Source organism: Pongo abelii, chromosome 1 (assembly GCF_028885655.2).
Source record: "Pongo abelii isolate AG06213 chromosome 1, NHGRI_mPonAbe1-v2.0_pri, whole genome shotgun sequence".
Lineage (NCBI taxonomy): Eukaryota > Metazoa > Chordata > Mammalia > Primates > Hominidae > Pongo > Pongo abelii.
This window is the reverse complement of record NC_071985.2, coordinates 141,990,802-142,014,420: the sequence shown is the minus strand read 5'-3', so window position 1 is coordinate 142,014,420 and position 23,619 is coordinate 141,990,802. Positions and strand designations below refer to the sequence as shown.

General features: G+C 36.0%; 1 protein-coding gene across 27 annotated transcripts in view; it reads right to left on the bottom strand.

Annotated features, from left to right (window-relative positions):
- ZNF644 (zinc finger protein 644) overlaps positions 1 to 23,619 on the bottom strand; it is a 108,709-nt gene that overhangs the window by 58,746 nt on the left and 26,344 nt on the right. For all 27 annotated transcript variants that reach the window (XM_024255830.3, XM_054531331.2, XM_024255787.3 and 24 more), the window contains one exon: positions 10,025 to 10,085. In XM_024255830.3, the coding sequence (XP_024111598.1) occupies positions 10,025 to 10,046 (22 nt within the window). In that variant the 5' untranslated portion in view covers positions 10,047 to 10,085. The remainder of the gene's footprint in view (positions 1 to 10,024; positions 10,086 to 23,619) is intronic.

Genomic DNA, 23,619 nt, shown 5'->3' with positions numbered 1-23,619 from the left:
TCCTAAAACTTTTATGGGATAGGTGTCCGTATAGATGTGTCACACAGAGATGCCAAGAAGAATCTGAACAAACAGGCTTTGCTAAGTCCACTCCAGTTTATCACCATTAGATCATACCCTTTTGTCCTCTAATCATACTCCTGCATGACTGTCCATAGTAACATGGCTTTCTGTTGTTTTGCCAAGTCTTCATATCTGAAGTCTCCCATGCCATGCAAAATTTTTATTAAGTAAATTTGTATGCACTTCTCTTGTTAATCTGTCTTTGTTAGAGAGATCTCCACCATGAATCTAGGGATGGGTGAGGAAATACACCAGAACTACATCCCATATACCAGGGACTACGTCACCCCCTCAAGGCAGAGGCAGGATTTGAGCTAAGCTTTCTTGGATGAGTTAGATTTCAAGGATAGAGATAAACTGAGGATGAGACTGGTAAAGAAGGTATGAGTAAAGATGAAAGTGTGAGGGTTTTTTCAAATAACAATGATAATCAGGCTGCAGCAAAATGCTTACTGAAGAGTAGTAGGAGATAAAACTGTTGATTAGAACATAAATTTGGAAGCTTCTAGATATAATACCTAAGAATTAAAATTTATCCTTAAAGAGTAGTTAATGTTTTTGAGCAAGTAATATAATTAAGGTAACTTCCTAAAAAGTTGAATCAAATGGTCTTATCCAAATGAAATGAACATAGATCATCCAAGATGAATGTAACAGACGTGCAAACAACAATAGCAATGGGAATAGAAAGAAAAAGATAAATACATGCTGTATTGCCAAAGTAAAAGCAAAAAGACTTAGTAACTGACCAAATCTTTATAATAGAAGGTAAGCAATACAAATATTTGGAGAGATTGTGAGCTCGATGACGAGAAAATGGTAATCACATTAGCAAGAATAGGTTTTGAAAGCAAAGGTGACGAATCACCATTAGACATGGTAATGTCAGAATACACAGTGAAAATGTCCAAACTGTTTTTACTGGAAGACATGTTTCATAAATGTCAGTAAAAATGTTCTGATTAGAAAGAGAAATGTGTCCGTTTGTTGGAAGCGAAGTATATAGAAGGAAGGTGGCATAAATATGAACAGTTACAGGGTAATTTAAGAGGGAAAATATTGCTCAAATAAAAATATAATTCCTTAAGTTGGGGATAAGACTCTTTTTAAGAACTAAACAAGTCAGTCTGCCATCGCTGTAACCTGACCAAAAATACAATTTGATTAGATAGTAAAGCATTGTATGTCAATGTTGATTGATTACTCAACAAATATTGAGGACCTCTGTGCCAAGAACTGCTCTAGATAGTGAGCATATAATGGTTAACAAGGTAGGCAAGATCATGCTGTTGTGTGTAACTTTCATGCTAATAGTCTGTTGAATCATGATGAATCTAAAGACTGCAGGATCACTTTAACCTAAACTTTGCTATTCAGGGTGGAAAATATTTACATTATCAAATATTAGGATTTATATTCAGCTACTTAAGACACACTAATATAAATCTAAGATTTAATACATTCAATACACCCTTAGCCATTCAATATTTTTGGTAAGACTTTTGCCATCAGTAGTACAATTATTCACTAATGATATTAAATCTTGTTTAATTAACAACAAGCAGAGGCCAGAATCTCTAATAAAAACAGCACCTCATAAGTCTACATGGAGCAATCTTTAGGTCAATAGAACATTTAATATATAAACATGCTTTGTAATATCTTGCAGAAAGAGATTAGAATTAAAAAATGAGTCAGGCGCGGTGGCTCACGCCTGTAATTCCAGCACTTTGGGAGGCCGAGGCGGGTGAATTACCTGAGGTCAGGAGTTCGAGACCAGCCTGGCCAACATGGCGAAACCCCATCTCTACTAAAAATACAAAAATCAGCTGGGCATTGTGGTGGGCGCCGGTAATCCCAGGCTGAGGCATGAGAATCGTTTGAACTCGCGAGGCAGAGATTGCAGTGGGCCAAGATCGCGCCACTGCACTCCAGCCTGGGGGATACAGCAACACTCTTGTCTCAAAAAAAAAAAAAAAAAAAGAATTTGAGGGACATTAATACTTCATGCTGATGATTCTCACATCTCAAGTTATAGGTCTCATATCTAACTGCCACCTGACATTTTTACTCAGAAGTCCTGAGCTACTTAAAGCTTAATACATCTAAAATGTTGCTCTTGTTCTCTCCAAATGTTCTTCACAGTTCCTATCCGTGAATAATACAGCACTACTGCCCAGCTAGAAACATGAGTCACACTTAACTCCTTTCTTATTCTCCTACTCCCACCTCCATTACAATTAACCACCAAAGCTGGTCTCTTTTGTTGTCTAAATCTCTCTCAAATCCAACCACATCTTTCTATCCCCACTTCTACCACTCTCAAGTAAGGCCAGCATGCTCCCCATACTAACTAGTCATCCTGAATCCAATCTAGCTTTCCCTGTGAACTGTTCTCCCCATTTTAATTAGGTTCATTTGCTAAAACAGAATAAAATAATTTCCTCACATTTAAACTCCTTCAATGGTTTATAAAAGCCTCAATAAAATAGCCCAGCCTTACTCTCTCATCTAATCTCTTGACACTAGCCACTCCCCACATCCACACCCCACGGTGAGCTCTACATTCAAAACTTACATTTATTTCAGTTCCAGCAATCTTCCCTTTCTGCTACCTCTCATCCTTTGCACATGCTATTTCTTCTGCTAACAGTCCTTCCCTGTATTTTTTATCCACATTAATAACCAACAGTTCCTCCAAGTTTCAGTTTAAGTGTCACTTCTGGGTGGCCTTGCCATATTTCCATCCAGTCATTAAATAGATATTTATTAAATGTCTACTATGAGTAAAGTATTAGCTATATTAAAGTACTGAATATATCTTAATGAATAAAACAGACATGGCCCTTGCCTTCCAGGAACAGAGACAGTACTAATGATACTTGTTTATAATTACATATTTAGTTATCTTTTCTCCTCAGACTAGTAAAGTGTGATCTAAAACCAACTTAATTACAATCACCAATTCATAAAACATCAGATGAATCAATAAAATATTAAACAAAAATTTACGGAGCCCACGGGCTTCAGCCTAGTTAGAAGACCCCAAAAGTTTCAAATATCTACTTTTTCTTTTTTTTTTTTTTTTGAGACAGTCTCGCTCTGTCTCCCAGGCTGGAGCACAATGGCGCGATCTCAGCTCACTGCAACCTCTGCCTCCCAGGTTCAAGTGATTCTCCTGCCTCAGCCTCCCAAGCAGCTGGGATTACAGGCGCCTGCCACCACACCCAGCTAATTTTTGTATTTTTAGTAGAGACAGGGTTTCACCACGTTGGCCAGGCTGGTCTTGAACTCCTGACCTCAAGTTATCCGCCCACCTCAGCCTCCCAAAGTGCTGGGATTACAGGTGTAAGCCACCGCTCCTGGCCTCAAATATCTACTTTAATGGTCATCTCAAAAGAATAGTAAATCAGACGTCAGAAGACTTAGGTTCCAATTCTGTTTCTGCAATTATCTACCTGACCTCAAGCCAGTCATTCATTATTTCTGAATCTCTTACCCTTAAGTGTAACATTAGAATAATCAAAATAATGATGAGTATGAAGGCTTTCACAGTATCATTTATTTCTTGGTGGATTCAAAAAAATTAAACTTGTTTAAACAGTTTGAAAAAATAGCACAAGGAAACAGTTCAAATAATAAATTCCTAAGCTGTAGTAAAATGTGAACTTCAGTACATTTAAGAAACTGCCAGTAACTCTGGCAATATGGACATCCAGTTAAATGAAACTGTTTTTACGAAATAATGTCTAGCAACTAAAGTAAGAGCTTTAGTTCATGCCCCATCTGCCCATATTTTCCCAAGGTCAAAATTCTATTCTTTTTTTCAACTCTAAATGATATCTTACCCTATGAAGCCTTTCCTGACTTGTTCCTTAAAAACGTCCTCCTCAGGCCTACTACTACACTATACTACTCAGACTTGGCAGTATTGTGTTCATCACTTGTACTATAACTAGTTACATGGTACTGGGAATTCTAATGACTAATGCATCCCTAACATATAGCACAGTGCCTAGAATATTAGATTTCAATAAAGGCTTACTGAATGCCTTGTTTTATTTAGCACTTTTATTTACAGTTTAGACCAATCATAGAAGGCTAAAGTATAGCCATGGCAAAATTCTTTGGTCTGAAGGAGCAGTTTTATGGTTTCCTGTTCACATATTGGAAAGATATTTGCCACTTAGCCTTTGCTAGGTTTAAAAACATTTCAGATTTGGATAGAAACTTTTATACTAAACACAAGCATGGCTGAAACTTTCTTTGGAAAAACTACTGACAGCTCAACTTCAAAAGAGAACAATGTAGCCTCCCTTTAAATAAATTTAACAGCACAGTGAAACCAAGGGTGAGTTTTAAGAGATGTAGATCAAGAGAGACAGATATACAGTTGATCCTTCATATCTGAAGGGGATTGGTTCCAGGACACCTCCCTAGATACCAAAATCCACAGATGCTCAAATCCCTTATATAATAGATACCAAAATCCACAGATGCTCAAATCCCTTATATAATATGGCATAGTACTTTAAACATATCTAGGAATAAAGGCATCACACTAGAAAATACTATTAAAAAATACCAAAATATGCCAATTTGTAAAAATAACTCAGAGAAATCCATCACAGAAACATTAAGGATTTTCTCAGCTCTTTTTTTCTGGTTATAAATTTAAGTATTTAAGTTTCCTAGAATTAAATACTTAAAAAAAAAAAGGAGTTCACTCACATTAAAGCTGGAATTAAGACTAATAACTGTAGCTTATCATACATAATAAGGATAGTAAAAAATAACCACAAAGAAGCAAAGTATTCTAATGCTTGAGTTGTAAAAGACAACAGATTTTAAGCAGTCTGCTATCAATCTAGACTCAATGAACCTAATATTTAGTAATGGCTTTTATTTTCTTTTTATTTACAGGCTATGCTGATGTTAGTTTGTAGCAAACTATAAAGAAATTTACCATAAGGAAATATCCTAAAAAAATAGTATGAAGGGAAAAAAAGGCAAATAATCTGATTATTCAATATTAAATAACTTTGACTGTAATACCTAAAACACAAAGGTATGTTAATTGATGGAACTGACAGACTTAACAGTAAAAAATAAAAATCTTCACATATATTCTCCAATAGAACTTAAGTTGTAATGAAGGTGATATTTCAAACCTTTGAGCACTCTCACAATTTAAAAAATGCCCAGTAAAATAAATACCACTTTCCACCAATTAGACTAGCAAGGATAAAACAAATATTTAGCAGAATGTGGGAAAACAGATATTCTCATAAACTAGCAATAAGAATATTAAGTGGTACAACCTCACTGCAGTTTTATTATATCAGAAGTTAAAGGGCACATATCCTTGATCCAGCAATCTACTGCTACAAATTATCCTGACACTCTCACACACTCCCGTTGCTATAATCAAAAATATTTATTGCAGCAGTACTTATATACAGGCAAAAAATCCTGAGACTTACCTAAATATTAGTAAGGTAACAGTTATAATAAATGTGGTAAATATACGGAAAAATGTCCAAAATATATTGATAAGCAGAAAGAGAAAGATGTAGAATACATACCAGCTATTTTTGGTAACTTATGGGGAGTATAGTGCTGGGTGGGAGAGAAGAGTTTTACTTTTTACTTTAAACATTGCTGTACTATTTGCTCATAAGGTCACATGTGACTTTTATAAAAAATTTACATTTTGAAAATACTAAATGTGGCCAGGTGCAGTGGCTCAGGCCTATCATCCCAGCACTTTGGGAGGTTGAGGCCAGTGGATAGCCTGAGGTCAGGAGTTCGAGACCAGCATGGCCAACACAGTGAAACCCCATCTCTACTAAAAATACTAAAATTAGCTAGGTGTGGTGGCATGCACCTGTACTCCCAGCTACTCAGGAGGCTGAGGCAGGAGAAACGCACGAACTCAGGAGGCGGAGGTTGCAGGGAGCCAAAATTGTGCCATTGCACTCCAGCCTGGGCGACAAGAGCAAAACTTTGTCTAAAAAAAAAAAGTGAAATACTAAATACTAAATGTTACTTGGCAATACAGCTGGAAAGGGTCAATGTACGTTGTACAATCTCATCTAGAATGAAGGACAAAAAATTTTATTAATTAAGAAGTTTTCTTTTTCATGCTATAACAAAGGGCAGCACATCTACAATGCTACTAAAGAAACTGAAGTACAGAGAGGTTAAGTTAGAAATTAGAGAAATTAATCTAAGACAAATATCCATAAAGAATTTCAAATCCTTGGATTTGGGGATTCTGCAGTCTTAGCAGCAGCTGCCTATGTTAAATATTGAAGCACAAAATGAAGACGAAGACTCTGCAATGGAGGTACAGCAAGCAGCCTCTGAGAAGAAAAATTAGTCTAAAATCTTTGTGGAGACATGTAAGTTAGGCAATCTCAAGGTTAAATTTCTCCAGCTCCTCAACTCTAACCAACAATATGACTAAACACACTTCACAACCAGGATTAAAAAAAAAAAAAAGAACCAAGGTCTACATACGGTAAGAATCTATGTCTAAGAAAATCCTTGTGGGAAGACAGAAGGAACAGCATGAGAAAATGTCAATGACCAACTCTGTGTTCAAACATTATGGCAGAAGCTGCAGAAAGGAAAAGCAACAAATTGATCCCTGTGGGGAAGAACCTCTTCTTGCTTTGGACTTGCTAGAAGGCAATCAAGCTTCAGGCATAAAAATCTCCAGATGATTACTATAGCCAACCCAACTAGCCAAATTTCAAACACAGAAAAAAAAAGAACCACTAGTCAAAATGCTTTAAAATTTAAGAAGTGTGTTATTTCTTAAGAGAGTATATTGTTTAGGCTGGGTGCAGTGGCTCACACCTGTAATCCCAGCACTTTGGGAGGCTAAGGAGGGTGGATCACCTGAGGTCAGGAGTTCGAGACTAGCCTGACGAACATAGTGAAACCCCGTCTCTACTTAAAAAATACAAATTTAGCTGGGTGTGGTGTCGCATGCCTGTAATCCCAGCTACTTGGGAGGCTGAGGCAGGAGAATTGCTTGAACCTGGGAGGCAGAGGTTGCAGTGAGCCGAGACTGCGCCATTGCATTCCCACCTGGGCAACAAGAGCGAAACTCTGTCTCAAAAACAAAACAAAAAAAAGTATATTGTTTATATATGTTATATTACATATCTACAATTAAAAAAACTTTAAGTACCTTTCAACAAATAGCAAGCTTCCTAAGCTGTGGGAATCAAAAATGTTATCACAGTTCCAGGCTATGATTCTACAATATCTTCCTCCATCCTAACAGTTTTTTACCTTCAGAGAAATAAGGAAAAGTTTTCTTCACTTCTTACACGTGTGACTAGTGTTCCCAATCTTCTACTTGTATTAGTCTAACATTTCAAAATCTTTAAAGAAATAACTAGTAGAAATCCACAAAGAAAATACTCTTCATAGCAACTTCAAATTTCTGCATAATACCTCCACTTGGAAATACTAATCAAAATCAACAATGACAGTCTTACTTTAGGTCTGAATTAAGAATATTTTACCAGCCACTGTATTTCAACTGTATTGAAGGAAGACTTGGGAAATATTTTATTTCTCTTTCTAAAATGTCTATAATGCTGTCTCTGGATTATCCTCAGTGGCTCCTTCCTATGGCCCAACAGCAACTGAAGTGCCAATGCCCCCAATCCCATTCCAGCTAGCATTCTGAATCTCTGTTTGCCTGGGAGAAAAGAACTCTTTTCATTGGTCTATGTTTAACAAAACATTTACTGAATGCACACAGTATTCCCAGCACTGTGCTAAGATAAAGGAGATATGGATGGTATCTACCTTCAAACTCATACTCTAATAAAGAAGACAAACTACGGCCAGGCCTGGCTTAAAAGATCAGATGATGCTTCAGATAGGCTATTTCAGAAGATAAGCTGATAACCAGCAGAGACGGCTCTGGCAACTGGGGAGGCATGGGGTTGAGGGAAAGTGACAACATGTACCTAGGACTAGAACTAGGAATATGAAACATCATACTTAGTTTATTCATATAATCCTCAGCATTCTGGCATAGCTATGGTGAGATAACTGCATGCCGTGTTATAAGGTTTACTACATTTTATTCTGAAAGTGATGGGGGACAATTAAAGAGACAGGTAGAAGAAGGAAAAGAGTATAGAAAAGTTAGCAAGTAGGAACAGAGATATGGAGAATCCAATAAACCAAATCACTGAGAAAACAAATACTTTGTAGTGTGTTCATACAATGGAATATTACTAAAAATAAAACAGCAATAAAAAATAATGAACTGCTGACACAGTCACAACATAGATGAAGCTCAAGAACATTATGTTGAATGAAAAAGCCACACACAAGAGTACATACTATATATAAAATCCAAGAACAGGCAAAACTAAATTATGCTGACAGAATTCAGAAAGATGATTACTTCAGGGGAAAAGGCTATTGGATTGGAAGCGGAGAAAGCACAAAGAACTTTCCAAAGTAATGAAATGTTCTATATCTTGATCTAGATGGTGGTTACATATATGAATGTGTATGTGAAAAGTCATTCAGCTCTATACCTCAAATTTTATGTTACCATATATATGTAAACTATACCATAATAAAAAAGAAAAAACTACATATATAAGCATGGTGAAAAATAAGGTCAGAATAAGTTAAACCAGTGTCATCCCACAAGCAATATCAAACATAGAAAATCAGAACAAAAGTTTTAACAGACACTGTATATTCAACTAGAAAACAAATCCCTAATAAGACCTTCAAGTACAAAAGTCTGGCTTCTTCTCCACTTTAAGAAGATACATAGGCAAGTGTTATTTCTAATAAATGCTACAAAAGTAAATTATTATTCCTAAAGAAAAACAGCCCACTATAAAGCAAAAAATAAAATTTTTCTACACAGCAAGAGGAGGTACTATAACAATCAATAAGGTATGACAAGCACTCAACAGAATTTAGAGCACAATAAGTACTCTTCAAACTACCACTACTGTTATTACTATATAATAGCAATAAAAGCAAAATTCTGCTTCAAAATATGCCCAAACCACTGACTGAGATTTCCTTCAGTGCATATTACTGAACTACAGCACTTTTCATCCTAGACTTTTTTTTTTTCTTTAACAAACATTGAGATCAGCAAATTTTTGACAGCTGAAACATCTGGTTAGAGGGAAAACCAAATTAACTCCAATTTTTTCAGTGTTCTTTTTCCCTTGTTTCCGTTTTGAAGCCATATTCACTTACCAATAAATAGTAAATGTATCTTTTTAAAACATGTCAACGGCTTATATTATTAAAAAGCATTCTTTCCCATACCAAAGTACATGATGCCAATTCAATTTTTTGAAAGTGAACAGCCTTAGAAAGCTAATCAGAATGCTACATTAGAGAGGTCATTCAGTAGAGACACCCACTAGGAAAACATTAAAACAATAATTTACAATTTTGAATACTATATTAACAGAAAGAAATCACAATTTGGCAAATTTATCCCATTTGGGAAAGTGCTTCCTTAACAGTAAAAATGAAGCAAAATTCACAAAAGCAATGACTATTCATATACTTTACCAACAAAGGAGAGAACAATGAAGTGACACAATAAATGTCTTACTGAAGTGGTCAGAGTTCAATAAGAGTGGCTGAACCAAACATTAACTTGATTTTCTAACATGTTAGAATATTCACTGGAAACTTGAATGCTTTAGTTAACCTCAACACAAAAGAAGGAAACTAAAAATTTAGGTCCACAATTTGATAGTTGTAATTTTACTCCCATCAAATCAACTGGACCAAGTTTGTCAAAAAGTCAATTATTTGCATTTCAAAATTTTATTTAAAAACTCTTTGGTTCTGAACTCAACACCACATTTTTAAGACATAAAGATTTTTTGTATTATTCCTACCTTGACATGTACATTTAACAAAGCAGTCTTCTACTTACCTAGATTTTGTCTTATTAACATCTTGCTGCAAGAACAATCTCATCCAAAATTAAATCAAACCTGAAAGAAATACACACAAAGACCAATGTTTAATTTTTTTGTTTCAGGCATGAATAACTATAGCTACAATACACTATTATTTTAAATGAAAAAACACAAACCAAATTATATTTCTTGATATAACATAAAAAAACCATTCAACTAGAATACCATCATTTTAATCTTTAGGAAACTATTGCTAAGTGCCCCCCAACCCCACTGCTTTTTTTGAGAAATAACAATCTATTCAAATGAGAAATTGAAACTTTCTAATTTTTTTTTAAATTCTAAATTGTTTTCATTAATTTTAATAGTATGGCAATGGCAATAATTAAAATATTAACAAAACACACATCTTTCTAGATCAGTATTTATTTAATATTATGTACATATCAAGACATACACCAAACAGCTAAAGACAAAAATGTTATAGTATTGGAACACATAAAAGTATATACTAATAGTAATTATCATAATAGCCAACACTGATTAAGTACTTACTAAATGCCAAGCATCATTACTCTAGAGAATAGAATATATCAATACTCTCCATCTCTCCATCTTCAATTTAATCTTTAATCTAGTATAAAGTGACTTCTACTCCAACAATCCACTGAACACGCATTTGCCAAAAATATACCTACCATTACTAATTTTACCATATTTCAGAAGTTCTGAAAACTCAGTGTGTCCCACACTGTACACATCTCCTCCTCCCCATACCTAAAACTAGCTTGTGACTCTTCTAAATTCTCTATTCTTTAAAATATAGCACCACCATACCTACCTCCGTTCTCAAGCTAGATTAACTGTTTTATTTCCAAACTCACTATCATCTCTGATTTGTCCTTCCTAGAACCACAGACCTAGAATTTTCTGCATCGTATCTAGAAAAGATGAGATATTTTCTCTGCCACTCAATGCCATCATCTCCCACCAACCCAGAACTGGACATGGGGGCCTGTTAAAAACTAAACTATAAAATCAAAGTAAGAACATTAAAAGTCTATTATAAACGACTGAGTGGGATAAGCTGAACTATCGCCCCACAAAAGACTTCCACACCCTGATCCCTGAAATCTGACAATGTTACCTCATATGGCAAAAAAAAAAAAAAAAAAAAGAAGAAGTAGTCTTCGTAGATATGATTAAATTAAGGATCTTGAGAGGGAGGATTATTCTGAATTATCTGGGTGGGCCATAATGCAATCACATGTATCCTTATAAGAACGAGACACACACTGAAGGCAATCAGAAGACAAGCAGAGAGGCCGGGCACAGTAGCTCACACCTGTAATCCCAGCACTTTGGGAGGCCAAAGTGGGCAGATCACCTGAGGTCAGGAGTTCGAAACCAGCCTGGCCAACATGGTGAAACCCCGTCTCTACTAAAAATACAAAAGTTAGCTGGGCGTGGTGGCACGCACCTGTAGTCCCAACTACTCAGGAGGCTGAGGCAGGAGAATCTTGCTTGAACTCAGGAAGCGGAGGTTGCAATGAGCCGAGATCACGTCACTGCAATCCAGCCTGGGCAACAGAGCAAGACACTGTCTCCAAAAAAGAGGAAGAAGAAGAAGACATGGCAGAGAACTGAAAACGCTGCCTTCATAGACTGGAAGGACATGGGCCATTGCCAGGAATGCCAGCACCCACCAGTATCAGGGAGAAGCAAGGAATGAATTGTCTTCTACAGCCTCCCTCCAGAAGGAACAAAGCCCTGCCATCACCTTGATTTTGGCCCAATAATACTGATTTTGAACTTCTGGCCTCCAGAACTGTGAGAGAATTAATTTCTATTGTTTTACACCAACCAGTTTGTAGTAATTTGTTAGAGCAACCACAGGAAATCAATACACTGAAGATAGCAGGTTCTCAAGGAGATAAACTGGAAGCACCCCTATACAAAAGATGTTACAAACTGCATTGGTCTGCTAGGACTGTCATAAAATACTACAGACTGGGTGGCTTACATAACAGAAATTTACATTAGAGCGAGAGCCTTTCAGGAATCAAGTTAAATAAGGTAACTTATGAGGCCTTTACCCAATATGACTGGTGTCTTTTTTTTTTTTTTGGAGACAGAGGCTCACTGTAAACTCTGCCTCCTGAGTTCAAGCGATTCTCGTGCCTCAGCCTCCGAATTAGCTAGGACTATAGGCACACACCACCATGCCTGGCTAATTTTTTATTTTTTATTTTAGTAGATACAGGGTTTCACCGTATTGGCTAGGCTGGTCTTGAACTCCTGACCTCAAGTGATCCACCCGCTTTGGCTTCCCAAAGTTCTGGGATTACAGGCGTGAGCCACCACGCCCAGCCTGACTGGTATCATTCTAAGAGACACAAGGTATGCACACACAGAGGGCAGGCCCTCTGCAAAAGAGAGATGCCTCAGGAGAAACAAAACCTGCCAACACCCTAATCTTGAATTTCCCGTCCCTAGAACTGTGAGAAAATAAATTTCTGTTGTGTAAGCCACCCAGTCTGTAGTATTTTATGACAGTCCTAGCAGACCAATGCATATTTTAAAAACTATATATGGTTGCACAAACAATATAAACATATTTGAATGCCATAGAACTGTACACTTTAAAATGGTAAATTTTGTTATGCATATTTTACCACAATAAAAAATAAAGACATATACAAACACCACACACATACAAACTTCGACTTAAGCTGTTTAATTTTACCTTGCTTTGCTCGTACTCTCCAAAATCTGAAAAAAAACTTTTTAACTGCATTTTTCCCCACAAACCTAAACCAGCACATTTTAGACACTTTATTTTTTATTTTATTAATTTTTAATTGACAAATAATGATTGTATATATTATCTATTTATGGGGTACAATGTGATTTTTTGACATATGCGTACATAGTAGAATGATTAATTCATGCTAATTAACAAATCCATCACCTCACACTTTTTTTTTGTGGTAAAACACTTAAAATCTACTCTTTTAGCAATTTTTAAATATACATGCATTATTACTATATTTCATAATTCTGTGCAATAGATCACTAAAGTTTATTCCTCCTGAATAAAACTTTGTACCACTTGATCAACATCTCCTCTTGCCCCATCCACTCCCCAACCCAGCCTCAGGTAAACACCATTTCACTCTCTACTTCTATGAGTTCAACTTTTTTAGATTCTACATGTAAGTTAGATTATTGTGTCTGGTTTATTTCACTTAGCATAATGTCCTCCAGGTTCACCCATGTTGTTGCAAATAACAGAATTTTTTTCTATCTTAAGACTGAATAGTATTCCATTGTGCATATATACCACGTTTATCCTTTCATCCAATGATGGATACCTAGGTTGCTTCCCTATTTTAGCTATTGTGAATAATGCTGTAGTGAACATGGACATGCAGATACCTCTTCAGCATACTGATTTCAATTCCTTTAGATATAACCAGACATGGGACTGCTATATCATATGGTAATTCTATTTTTAGTTTTCTGAGAAACTGCCATACTGTTTTCCACAATGGCTGTTTATTTTGCATTCCTAACAAGGCACACAAAGGCTCCCTTTCTGCACATCCTTGCCAACATTTGTTATCTTTCATCTTTTTGATAATAGCAAATAAACTTTTTTTAAAAAAAGATTTTACAAAGAAGTATGATAGAAAGTATTTTAAAATCTATACCTAAGAAATATAATTGGAATATTACTTATATAAGTGGGAGGGGGTACAAAAAAAGAGGATAAAACTTAAAAGCAGTTGGCACCACTGGTTTTGCTTCAAGCAGTATTCTAAGAGAACACCTGAATACTAAAATGTCAAGTGTAACACATCGTCCCAAAAACCCATAACCACAGTCTGATCATGAGAAAAACATCAGACAAATTCCAATAGAAGACCATAGAGTATATCTGACCAATATTCCTCAAAACTGTTAAGGTGAAAAAAAAAAAAACCAAAAAAAAAACCTCCTAAGGTCATCAAAAACAAAGTCTTCAGAAACTTAGGAAGAAACAACAACTAAATGTAATATATCTTGGAACAGAAAAAGAACATTGGGTAACAACTAAGAAAATCTGAATAAACTATGGTCTTTAGTTAATAGTAATGTGTCAATATTGGTTCATTAACTGTAACAAATGTACTGTACTAATGTAAGATGTTAATAACAGGGAAAAATGACAGTTGGAAGGGGTGGTTAGAATATGGGAACAGTATACTATCCTGCTGAAATTTTTTGTAAATCTAAAACTTCTAAAAAAGAATGTCTATTAATTTTCAAAAATATTGTAAATATGCTGAAGAGACATGAACATATTTTAGAAAACTAAACACTGACAATTCAGAAAAGTCTTCAGAATTGACTCTGAAAGTTCAGATACACATTAAAATTATATAAAAGGTAGGTCACAAAACAAATCTGAATAAATTTAAGAAGACTGAAATCATACCAACTATCTTCTCTAATCACAGTGAAATGAAACTAAACGCCAATAACAGAAGGAAAACAAGAAAATCCACACATGTGGAAATTAAAAAACTTACTCTTACCCAACCAATGGGTCAAAGAAATTACAAAGAAATTTTTTAAATATCCGGAGACAAAAACAAAAACACAACAAACCATTAAGTTATGAGATGCAACAAAAGCAGTACTAAGAGAGAGGTTTATGGCAGCAAAAGCTTACATGTTAAAAAAAAAAAAAAACAAAACACAAATCAACAACCTAACTTTATATCTCAAGGAACTAGAAAAAAGAGGAACAAACTAAACCAAATAGTAGCAGAAGGGAGAAAAATAATACATATTAGGGCAGAGATCAACTAAATATAGAACTGAAGACAAGGAAAGAAAAAAACTCAATGAAACCTATAGTTAGTTTTTTTTTTAAAAAAAAAGATCAACAAAATCAATAAACTCTTTAGCTAGACTAAGAAAAAGAGAAGACTTGAAAAATGAAAATCAGAATTGAAAGAGGGGACATTACAACTGATGCCAGAAGAATTATAACAGAATATTATGAACAATTATACATCAACAATTGAATAACCTAGAATAAATTGGTATATTCCTAAAAATGTACACCTAGCAAAACGAGGACATGAAAAATAAAAACTCTGAATGGCCTATAACCAGTAAACAGAGATTGGATGCAGTTATCAAAAACTTCCCAACTAAGAAAAGCCCAGGACCAGATGGCTTTGCTAGAGAATTCTACCAGACATTTAAACAAGAATTAACACCAATCTTCCTCAAACTCATAAAGAATTCAAAAGAAGGGAATACTTCAAATTCATTCTATAAGGTCAGCATTACCCTGACACCAAAACCAGACAAAGACACAACAAGCAAGAACAAAATTATAGACGTATATCCGTGATTAATACTGATGCAAAAATCTACAACAAAATAGAAGCAAAACAAATTCAGCAGCACATTAAAAGGATTACACATCATGACCAAGTGGGCTTTACTCCTGGAATGCAATTCAACATATGAAAACAAAAAAGAAATAGAAGGAAACTTTAACATAATAAAAGCCATACATGAAAAACCCACAGCTAACATCACAACAGTGAAAGACTGAAAGCGTTTCCTCTAAGATAGAGAACAAAGCAAGGATGCCTACTGTCACCATTTCTATTCAACACAGTAGTGGAAGCCCTAGCCAGAGCAATTAAACAAGAAAAAAGAATAAAATGCATTCAAATTGGAAAGAAGTAAAATTACCCTGGTTCTCAGATGTGACCTTATATGCAGAAAACTCTTAAGTTTTCAAGAAAAAAAAAATGTTAGAAGTAATCATTTCAGCAAAGTTGCAGGATACAAAAAATAAAAGCATACAAACATGCAAACATCAGTTGTATTTCAATGAGCAATTTGAAAAAGAAATTAACACAATTCCATGTACAATAGTATCAAAAAGAATATTTAGGAATTAACCAAGGATCCAACAGACTTGTACACTGAAAGCTATAACACACTGCTGAAAGAAACCATAAAATATACAAATAAATGGAAACACACTGTATCCACAGATTGGAAGATTTATTGTTAAAATGTCCATACTACCCACAGCAATCTACAGATTCAATGCAATCCCTGTCAAAGTCCCAATGGCATTTTTGCAGAAACAGGAAAACCTATCCTTAAATTCATATGGAATCTCAAAGGAATCCATAGAGCCAAAACAAACTTGAAAAAGAACAACAAAGTTGGAGGCCTTACATGTCCTGATTTCAAAACATACTAAATACAAATAGTAATCAAGACAACAATGGTGCCAGCATAAAAAGACATATAAACCAATGAAACAAAATATAGACAGCCCAGAAATAAACCCATGCATTTCTAGTCAAATGGTATTTGACAAGGGGGCCAAGACTACACAGAGAGGAAAGGACAGTCTTTTCAACAAATGGTACTGGGAAATCCAATATCCACGTGAAAAAGAATGAAGTTGGACCCTTACTTACACCACATACAAAAATTAATTCAAAATGGATAAAGACCAAAGCATAAGAACTAAAACAATAAAACTATTAATAAAACTATTAACTATTATTTAATAAAACTATTAAAGAAAACATAGGGGAAAGCTTCGGGACATTGGATTTAGCTATGAATTCTTGAACATGACACCAAAAGCACAGGGAACAAAAAATGGAATTACATTAAAAGTTGAAAACTTCTGTACATCAAAAGAAGTAATCAATGGAGTCAAAAGACAACCTACACAGTGGGAGAAAATATTTGCAAATCATGTATCTGATAAGAGGTTAAAATCCAAAATATGTAATATAACGAACTTGACAACAAAAAAAGAAATGACTGAATTTAAAAATGGGCCAAGTATTTGAATGGACAATCCTCCAAAGACAGCATACAAAACAAGCACATGAAAAGATGCTCAGCCCAGTGTGGTGGCTCATGACTGTAATCCCAGCACTCTGAGAGGCTGAGGTGGGAGGATCGCTTGAGCTCAGGAGTTTGAGACTAGCCTGGGCAACATGGCAAGACCTTGTCTCTACTAAAAAAAATAAATACGTGTGGTAGCACGCGTTTGTAGTACCAGCTACTTGAGAGGCTGAGGTGGGAAAATCACTTGAACCTGGAAGGTCAAAGCTGGAGTGAGCCATAAATGTGCCACTGCACTCCAGCCTGGGCAATATAGCAAGACCCTGTTCCAAAAAAAAATACTGTAAGAAAGAAAAGATACTCAACATCACCAGTCATCAGAGAATGCAAATCTAAACTACAAGATATCACCTTACATCCACTAGAGGCTGTTATTTTTAAAAACCCAGGAAATAACAAGTGTTGGCGACAATGTGGAGAAATTGGAACCCTTGGTGTACTTTCAGGGAAAATATAAAATAGTGCAGCCATTATGAAAAACATGACAGTTCCTCAAAAAATCTGAAGTTAAATTACCATATGATCCAGCAATCCTACTTCTGGGCATATACACAAAGAATCCAAAGCAGAATCTCAAAACGATATTTACATGCCCACGTTCACAACAGCATTATTCACAAGATCCAAGAGAAGGAAGAAACCCACTGTCCACCACTGTATAAACAGATCAAGGGAATGTGTATACATACAATGGAGTATTATGCAGCCTTAAAACAGAAGGAAATTGTGTCACATGCTATAGCATGGATGAACCTCAATCACCTCAAGGGCATTATAACTGAAATAAGCCAATCGCAAAGGACAAATACTATATGATTCCATCCATGAGGTACCTAACATAGTCAAAAATCACAGAAAGTGGAGTGGTTGTCAAAATCTGGGGGAGAGAGAAAGTGAAATTAGTGTTTAACAGATACAGAGTTTCTCTTTTCCAAAGTGAAAAAGTTCTAGAGACCTGTTACACAATGTGAATACACTTAACACTACTAGACTGTACACTTAAAAACAGTTAAGATGGCAAATTTACTGTTATGTGTTTTTTACCAAAATAAAAGATAAATATGAAGAGTAGAAAGTACATATAAAAGCCAAGGTGGAGTAACAGGAATTGGGTTTGCCCTCCTCCCTGAAAACTCAAGAAATCAGAAAACATATGAAACAATCGTTTTCAGATATTAGACATTAGGCAACCCCTGATGGTGAACCCTGAAAGGGAAATAAGGTGAGCAAACTACTGCCTGGATAAAGTACAGATCCCTGCCCAAGGAAAACAGTATCTACGCAGAATCTGGTGGTAATCCTTGAGTTGAGGAGACTGAGCTAAAAGCCTAAAGAAGTCATGAGGGCAGAGTACTGAAGAGAAGATAATTCCACAAAGAACGCCCTCAAGTATCTAGCTACATAATGATTAGAGCAACTCTGTGTGGAAACTATTCAAGCAAGGAAGAGTCACCCAAAAGGATGAAAGAGAATTGCCCTAGTCTTACACAGCATCAGAAATAGTACCTGTTCTCTTAAGAGTGGAAAATCTCCTAATTCACGTTAACACCAGACAAAAAGGAGTCTTGCCTCAGTGGGAAAAGAAAGTAATCCTAAACTATAAGCTGTTAAAGAGACAGACCCCCAAAAAGGAACGTGGCGGAGAAGAAGAATTACAAAGTGACACCAGGAGAACTTTTGGGGGTGATGAATATATTCATCATCTTGTTTGTGGCCTCCTGAGTATATATGTATGTGTCAAAACTTTTCTCACTGTATACTTTAAATATGTGTACTTTATTACATGTCAATTATGCCTCAATAAACCTGCTTTTAACACCTTCAATAATAAAACAACCCAATTACAAAATAGGCAGAAGATTTGAAGCAGCACTTCGGCAACAACACATGAATGACAAGCATATCAAAAGATGCTCAGTATCATTTGTTACTGGGAAAGTGCAAATTAAAGGCACAAAGAGTTATCACTACACAGCTGTAAGAATGGCTAAAATTAGTAAGACCAACCATACCAAGTGTTGGTGAACAAGTGGAGGAACTAAAACTTTCATACATTCATATGAGAAGATAAAATGGTACAACCACTTTGTAAAAGTTTCACCATTTCTTAAAACGTCAAACATACACCTACTACAGGATCCAGTCATTGAGTGGAAACTCCTAGGTATTTGTCCAAACAAATGAAAGCATATGTCCATACAATGATGTATCAGTCCATTCTCACACTGCTATAAAGAACTACCTGAGACTCGGTAATTTATGAAGAAAAGAGGTTTAACTGACTCACAGTTCCGCAGGCTGTACAGGAAGCATGGCTGGGAGAGGCCTCAAGAAACTTGCAATCATGGCAGAAAACGAAGGAGAAGCAAGCACATCTTACCATGGTGGAGCAGGAGAATAAGAGTGAAGGGGGGAAGCGCTACACCCTTTTAAACAACCAGATCTCGTGAAGACTCACTCACTACCACAACAACAGCAAGGTGGAAATCTGTCCCCATGATCCAATCACCTGTCTCCAGGTCCCTTCTCCAACATTGGGAATTACAATTCAACATGAGATTTGGTAGGGACACAGAGCCAAACCATGTCAAACGATTTGTATGCAAATGTCCATACCATCCTTATTTGTAATATTGAAACACTAGAAGAAAAATGTCCATCAACAGGTGAATCCTTACATTATACACCTGCAACAGAATATGTAGGACTGAACTAATGATATACGCAACATGAATGAGTCTCAAAAAAAATACGTTGAGTTAAAAAAAAACTCCAAACAAAAAGAGTACGTACTGCATGTGTTGATTTATGTAAAATTCCAGAATATGCAAACCACCTTATAAATGACCTAAAGCAGATCATTCACTGTCTGGGCAAACAGGAGGAGTACCAACAGGCATAAGGAAACTTTTTGAAACTAAAGGGTATGTTCCTTATCTTGAACGACTTCACAGGTGTATACAGACGTCAAATCTGTTCAAATTGTTTAAGTGTGATTTTTTAATATGTCAATTACACTTCAATAAATCTGTTAAAAATTCACAGTATACAAAGAACAAACAGAAAAAAAGTCAAATCTCAAAGTTAGAATAATAAATGTACACCCAAAAAAAATCATTTATAACCAAAAAAAAAGATATAAATGAATCACCTTTGAACAACTGCTAATTTACCAACATCTACCTACAATTGGTAATTCAGTGTATAAACAATGCTTCCAAAATCTCATCAGACCTGATGTATGAAACAAATATAGCAAAGAGTAATCTGGACTACTGGACAGATTGATATACAAAATTTGTACCTGCCCCAATTTCTATATGCAAGCAATTCTTACTGAAATATGAGTTCAGAACTAAACACTGAAAATTAATCTAATTTTACCAACTGAAAAAAAAGCCCGATTATGAATAGCCCAATTCTGTTTCACCTCGTTATCCATGTATTTGGCAAGGAAATTTTGTAGTTTCTCTCATCAAGAGGTGGTCCGCCAGGTGCAGTGGCTCATGCCTGTAATCCCAGCACTTTGGGAGGCCAAGGCAGGAGGATCACTTGAAGCCAGAAGTTCAAGACCAGCCTGAGCAACACAAGGAGACTGCCTCTACAAAAAATACAAAAATTAGCCAGGTATGGTGGTGCATGTCTGTGGTCCTAGCTACTCAAGAAGCCAAGGCAGGAGGACTGCATGAGCCCAGGAGTTCGTGGTTACAGTGAGCTATGACTGTGCCACTGCATTCCAGCCTGGGCAACAGAGCAAGACCCTGTCTCTTAAAAAATAAAAAGAAAGAGAAGAAGTAGCGTCCTCTCCCTGATCTCTTAAATCTGGGATTGACCCTATAAGAAACACCAGTGGAATCCAGCAGATTTCACAGTTTGCCAGTTTTGAGCTTAAGCTTCAAGAGACATTGTATACTTCTGCTCTTTCAAAACCTTGCCACCACCATGATAACAAGCCAACTCTCATCTGCTTCAGGATGGGAGGGTATCCCAGACGTCACAGCACATCCTAGACCAAACTACAGCCAGCTCAATATAGGCCATCTTAGATCAACCCCACGGCCAGTCAATGCCCAAATATATCAGAGAACCCAGCCAAGAGAAGCAGAGCCACCTTCCTGACCTGCTGCTAAATGCAGATTCATAAATGAGCCCAGTCAAGACCAGAAACGCCACCTGGCTGACTCACAGACTTGTTCTAATCAATATGTTTATTGATTTAAACCACCAAGTTTCAAAGTAATTTGTTACACAATAATTAGCTGACACAGCAACTCTATCTTAACAATACCATAATAAATTTTTCTTAGCCCTAAGAGTTATTTTATATTGACATTTGATTTAGGTCTCTTAACTTTTGAAGACAAGGGGGCTAAAAAGGAACAAATCTATTTCATTCTTTTATTAGCAGTAACTCTACAAGACATTCTGTCACAAAATTTTTCAAACTCAGAGACATATAAACTGACCAAAATCATTTTGTAAGTAATGTCACCACTCAATTATAATTTTTTTGTGAAATATTGTTCCTAGACAACTTTACTGGATCCAGCAATACAATGAAATTTTTCAGGACACTCCAAAATCTATAAAAACTGTTATAGAGCAATCTTCTATTTCTAACATTGCCTCCATTTTTACTAATAGTAACCTTAATTTCCAGATAGGGACACATTCTTACTCAACTACTACAGTGGCCCCAATCCTAGGCACCTGAATGGAAGGATAAACAAGTGACTCTCAGGCTGATCAGATTACCCTGTTCTCCTAGCACAGTAATTTGTTCATGGATGGGACTAAATGGGAGATGTAGAACGCTGCTTAGTACATTTGCAAAAACTATTGGGGAAGTGTCACTTGAATCCTCAGCGGAAAGAGCTATGAGAACGATGTAGGTTAGAGCAGCCAGTGGCTATCTTTGCCACACTTCATGGAGAGAACATGTTCAGGAATGAAATTACTATGGAAGAAATCCAAGCCAAAAATAAAGACATCATCCTATAGATACCATATGTACTCATCAATCCTTCAATCCCTAAAATTTAATTCAAGTAATCACAGAATGCTAGAGACCCCACAAGCGCACAAAAATTATCTCTGGAGAAAGACAGTATCACCATAGGGCTCTGTATTCAGGCCTGAGAAAACAACTGGAAATTTAAATGGGAAAAACACGGCAGTCAGAGAACCAGAGGGGTGAAACAAAAATTCTAGGTATAAACTTTGCCCAAATCATTGGATGACTGATAAACCAGTAGGCACAGAGAAGACCTGAAGGGATTGAGGAAAAAGTAGGCAGAAACTAGAAAGAATGATGCTACACTTGAAAATAGCACTGTATTATTGAATTTGTTGCCTTTCAACAGAGTGCATTCCCCAACTATGCAGTGTAGGCAGCAGGAAGCTGCAGCTCTACAAGGTTGAAGTGCTAGTGAAGGTTAGAAGCTCCGCAGAACAGCTGGAAATTAGTAAAATTCCGAGAAGCAAGAAAACCACAGGGCAAAATCGGACTACAATCTCCACAAATCTTTGGGTAACAACCAACTTACTCAGACACTGGGAGACCCCCAACAAGCCAGGCCAAAAAAGCAGCAATGGAAAGCTAGAAGAAAACAGAGATGGCTGCGGCTGCATACATCAGGGGAGACCAAGTTTGCAGTCTGGGCCCAGGTAAGTGAACTATCTACCTTAAAAAAAAGACCTGCAATTCTAAGAACATTAACTGAATCATTCATTAAAACATACCATAATGTGCAGTTTCAGGCAAAAAACACGTGATATGCAAAGAAAGAGGAAAATGTGACCCAGACTCAGGAAAAAAGAAAAGTAAATCAACAGATACTGATTCTGAGTCTACCTGAATTAATTCAAAGCAGTTTATTCTAAGTATGTTATGAAAATTAAAAGAAATTATGTTCAAACTGACAGAAACTTAAAAAAAAGAAAAAGCTGAAAAATACAATAACCAGAATAAAAAAATTCATCAGATGAGTCAACAGAAGATTAGAGATAGCAGAAGAAAGAATTGGTGAGTTTCAAGACAGGGAAATAAAACTGTCTAATCCAAAGAACAGAAAGTAAAATGACTAAAGAAAAATAAACAGATCCTAAGAGACCAGTAGGACACTATTAGGCAGTCCAACATATATGTAAGTCCCAAAAAGAAAGGAATGAAACGAGCATAAAAAATTTGTTGTTGACGAAATAATGGCCAAAACATTTCAAATTCAGTAGAAAATGTTGACTTAACAAATCCAAGAATCTCAACAAACCCAAGCAGAGAATATACACAAAGAGCCACATATGCATATATATCATAGTCAAGCTGGTGAAAGCCAGAGAAACCTTGACTGCAGCCAAAGAAAAATGACTGGTTACATATCAACAACAACAATATTGTTAATGGTTGACTATCAGAAAAAATGGAGATACTGAAACAACATCTTCTATATCCAATGATATTATCCTTCAAAAATGAGGTGAAAAAAAGTTATTTTCAGAAAACAAAAATTGGGTTTGTGGCCAGCAGATAAAACCAACAACAAGAGTTTTAAAAGGGGAAGGGGAAGGAAAGTAGTAACAACACTAAATCAAAAACATGACATCAGAGGCTCAGAGCCCTCATCAGAACCTGTCCATGTCGGCACTCTGATCTCAAACTTCC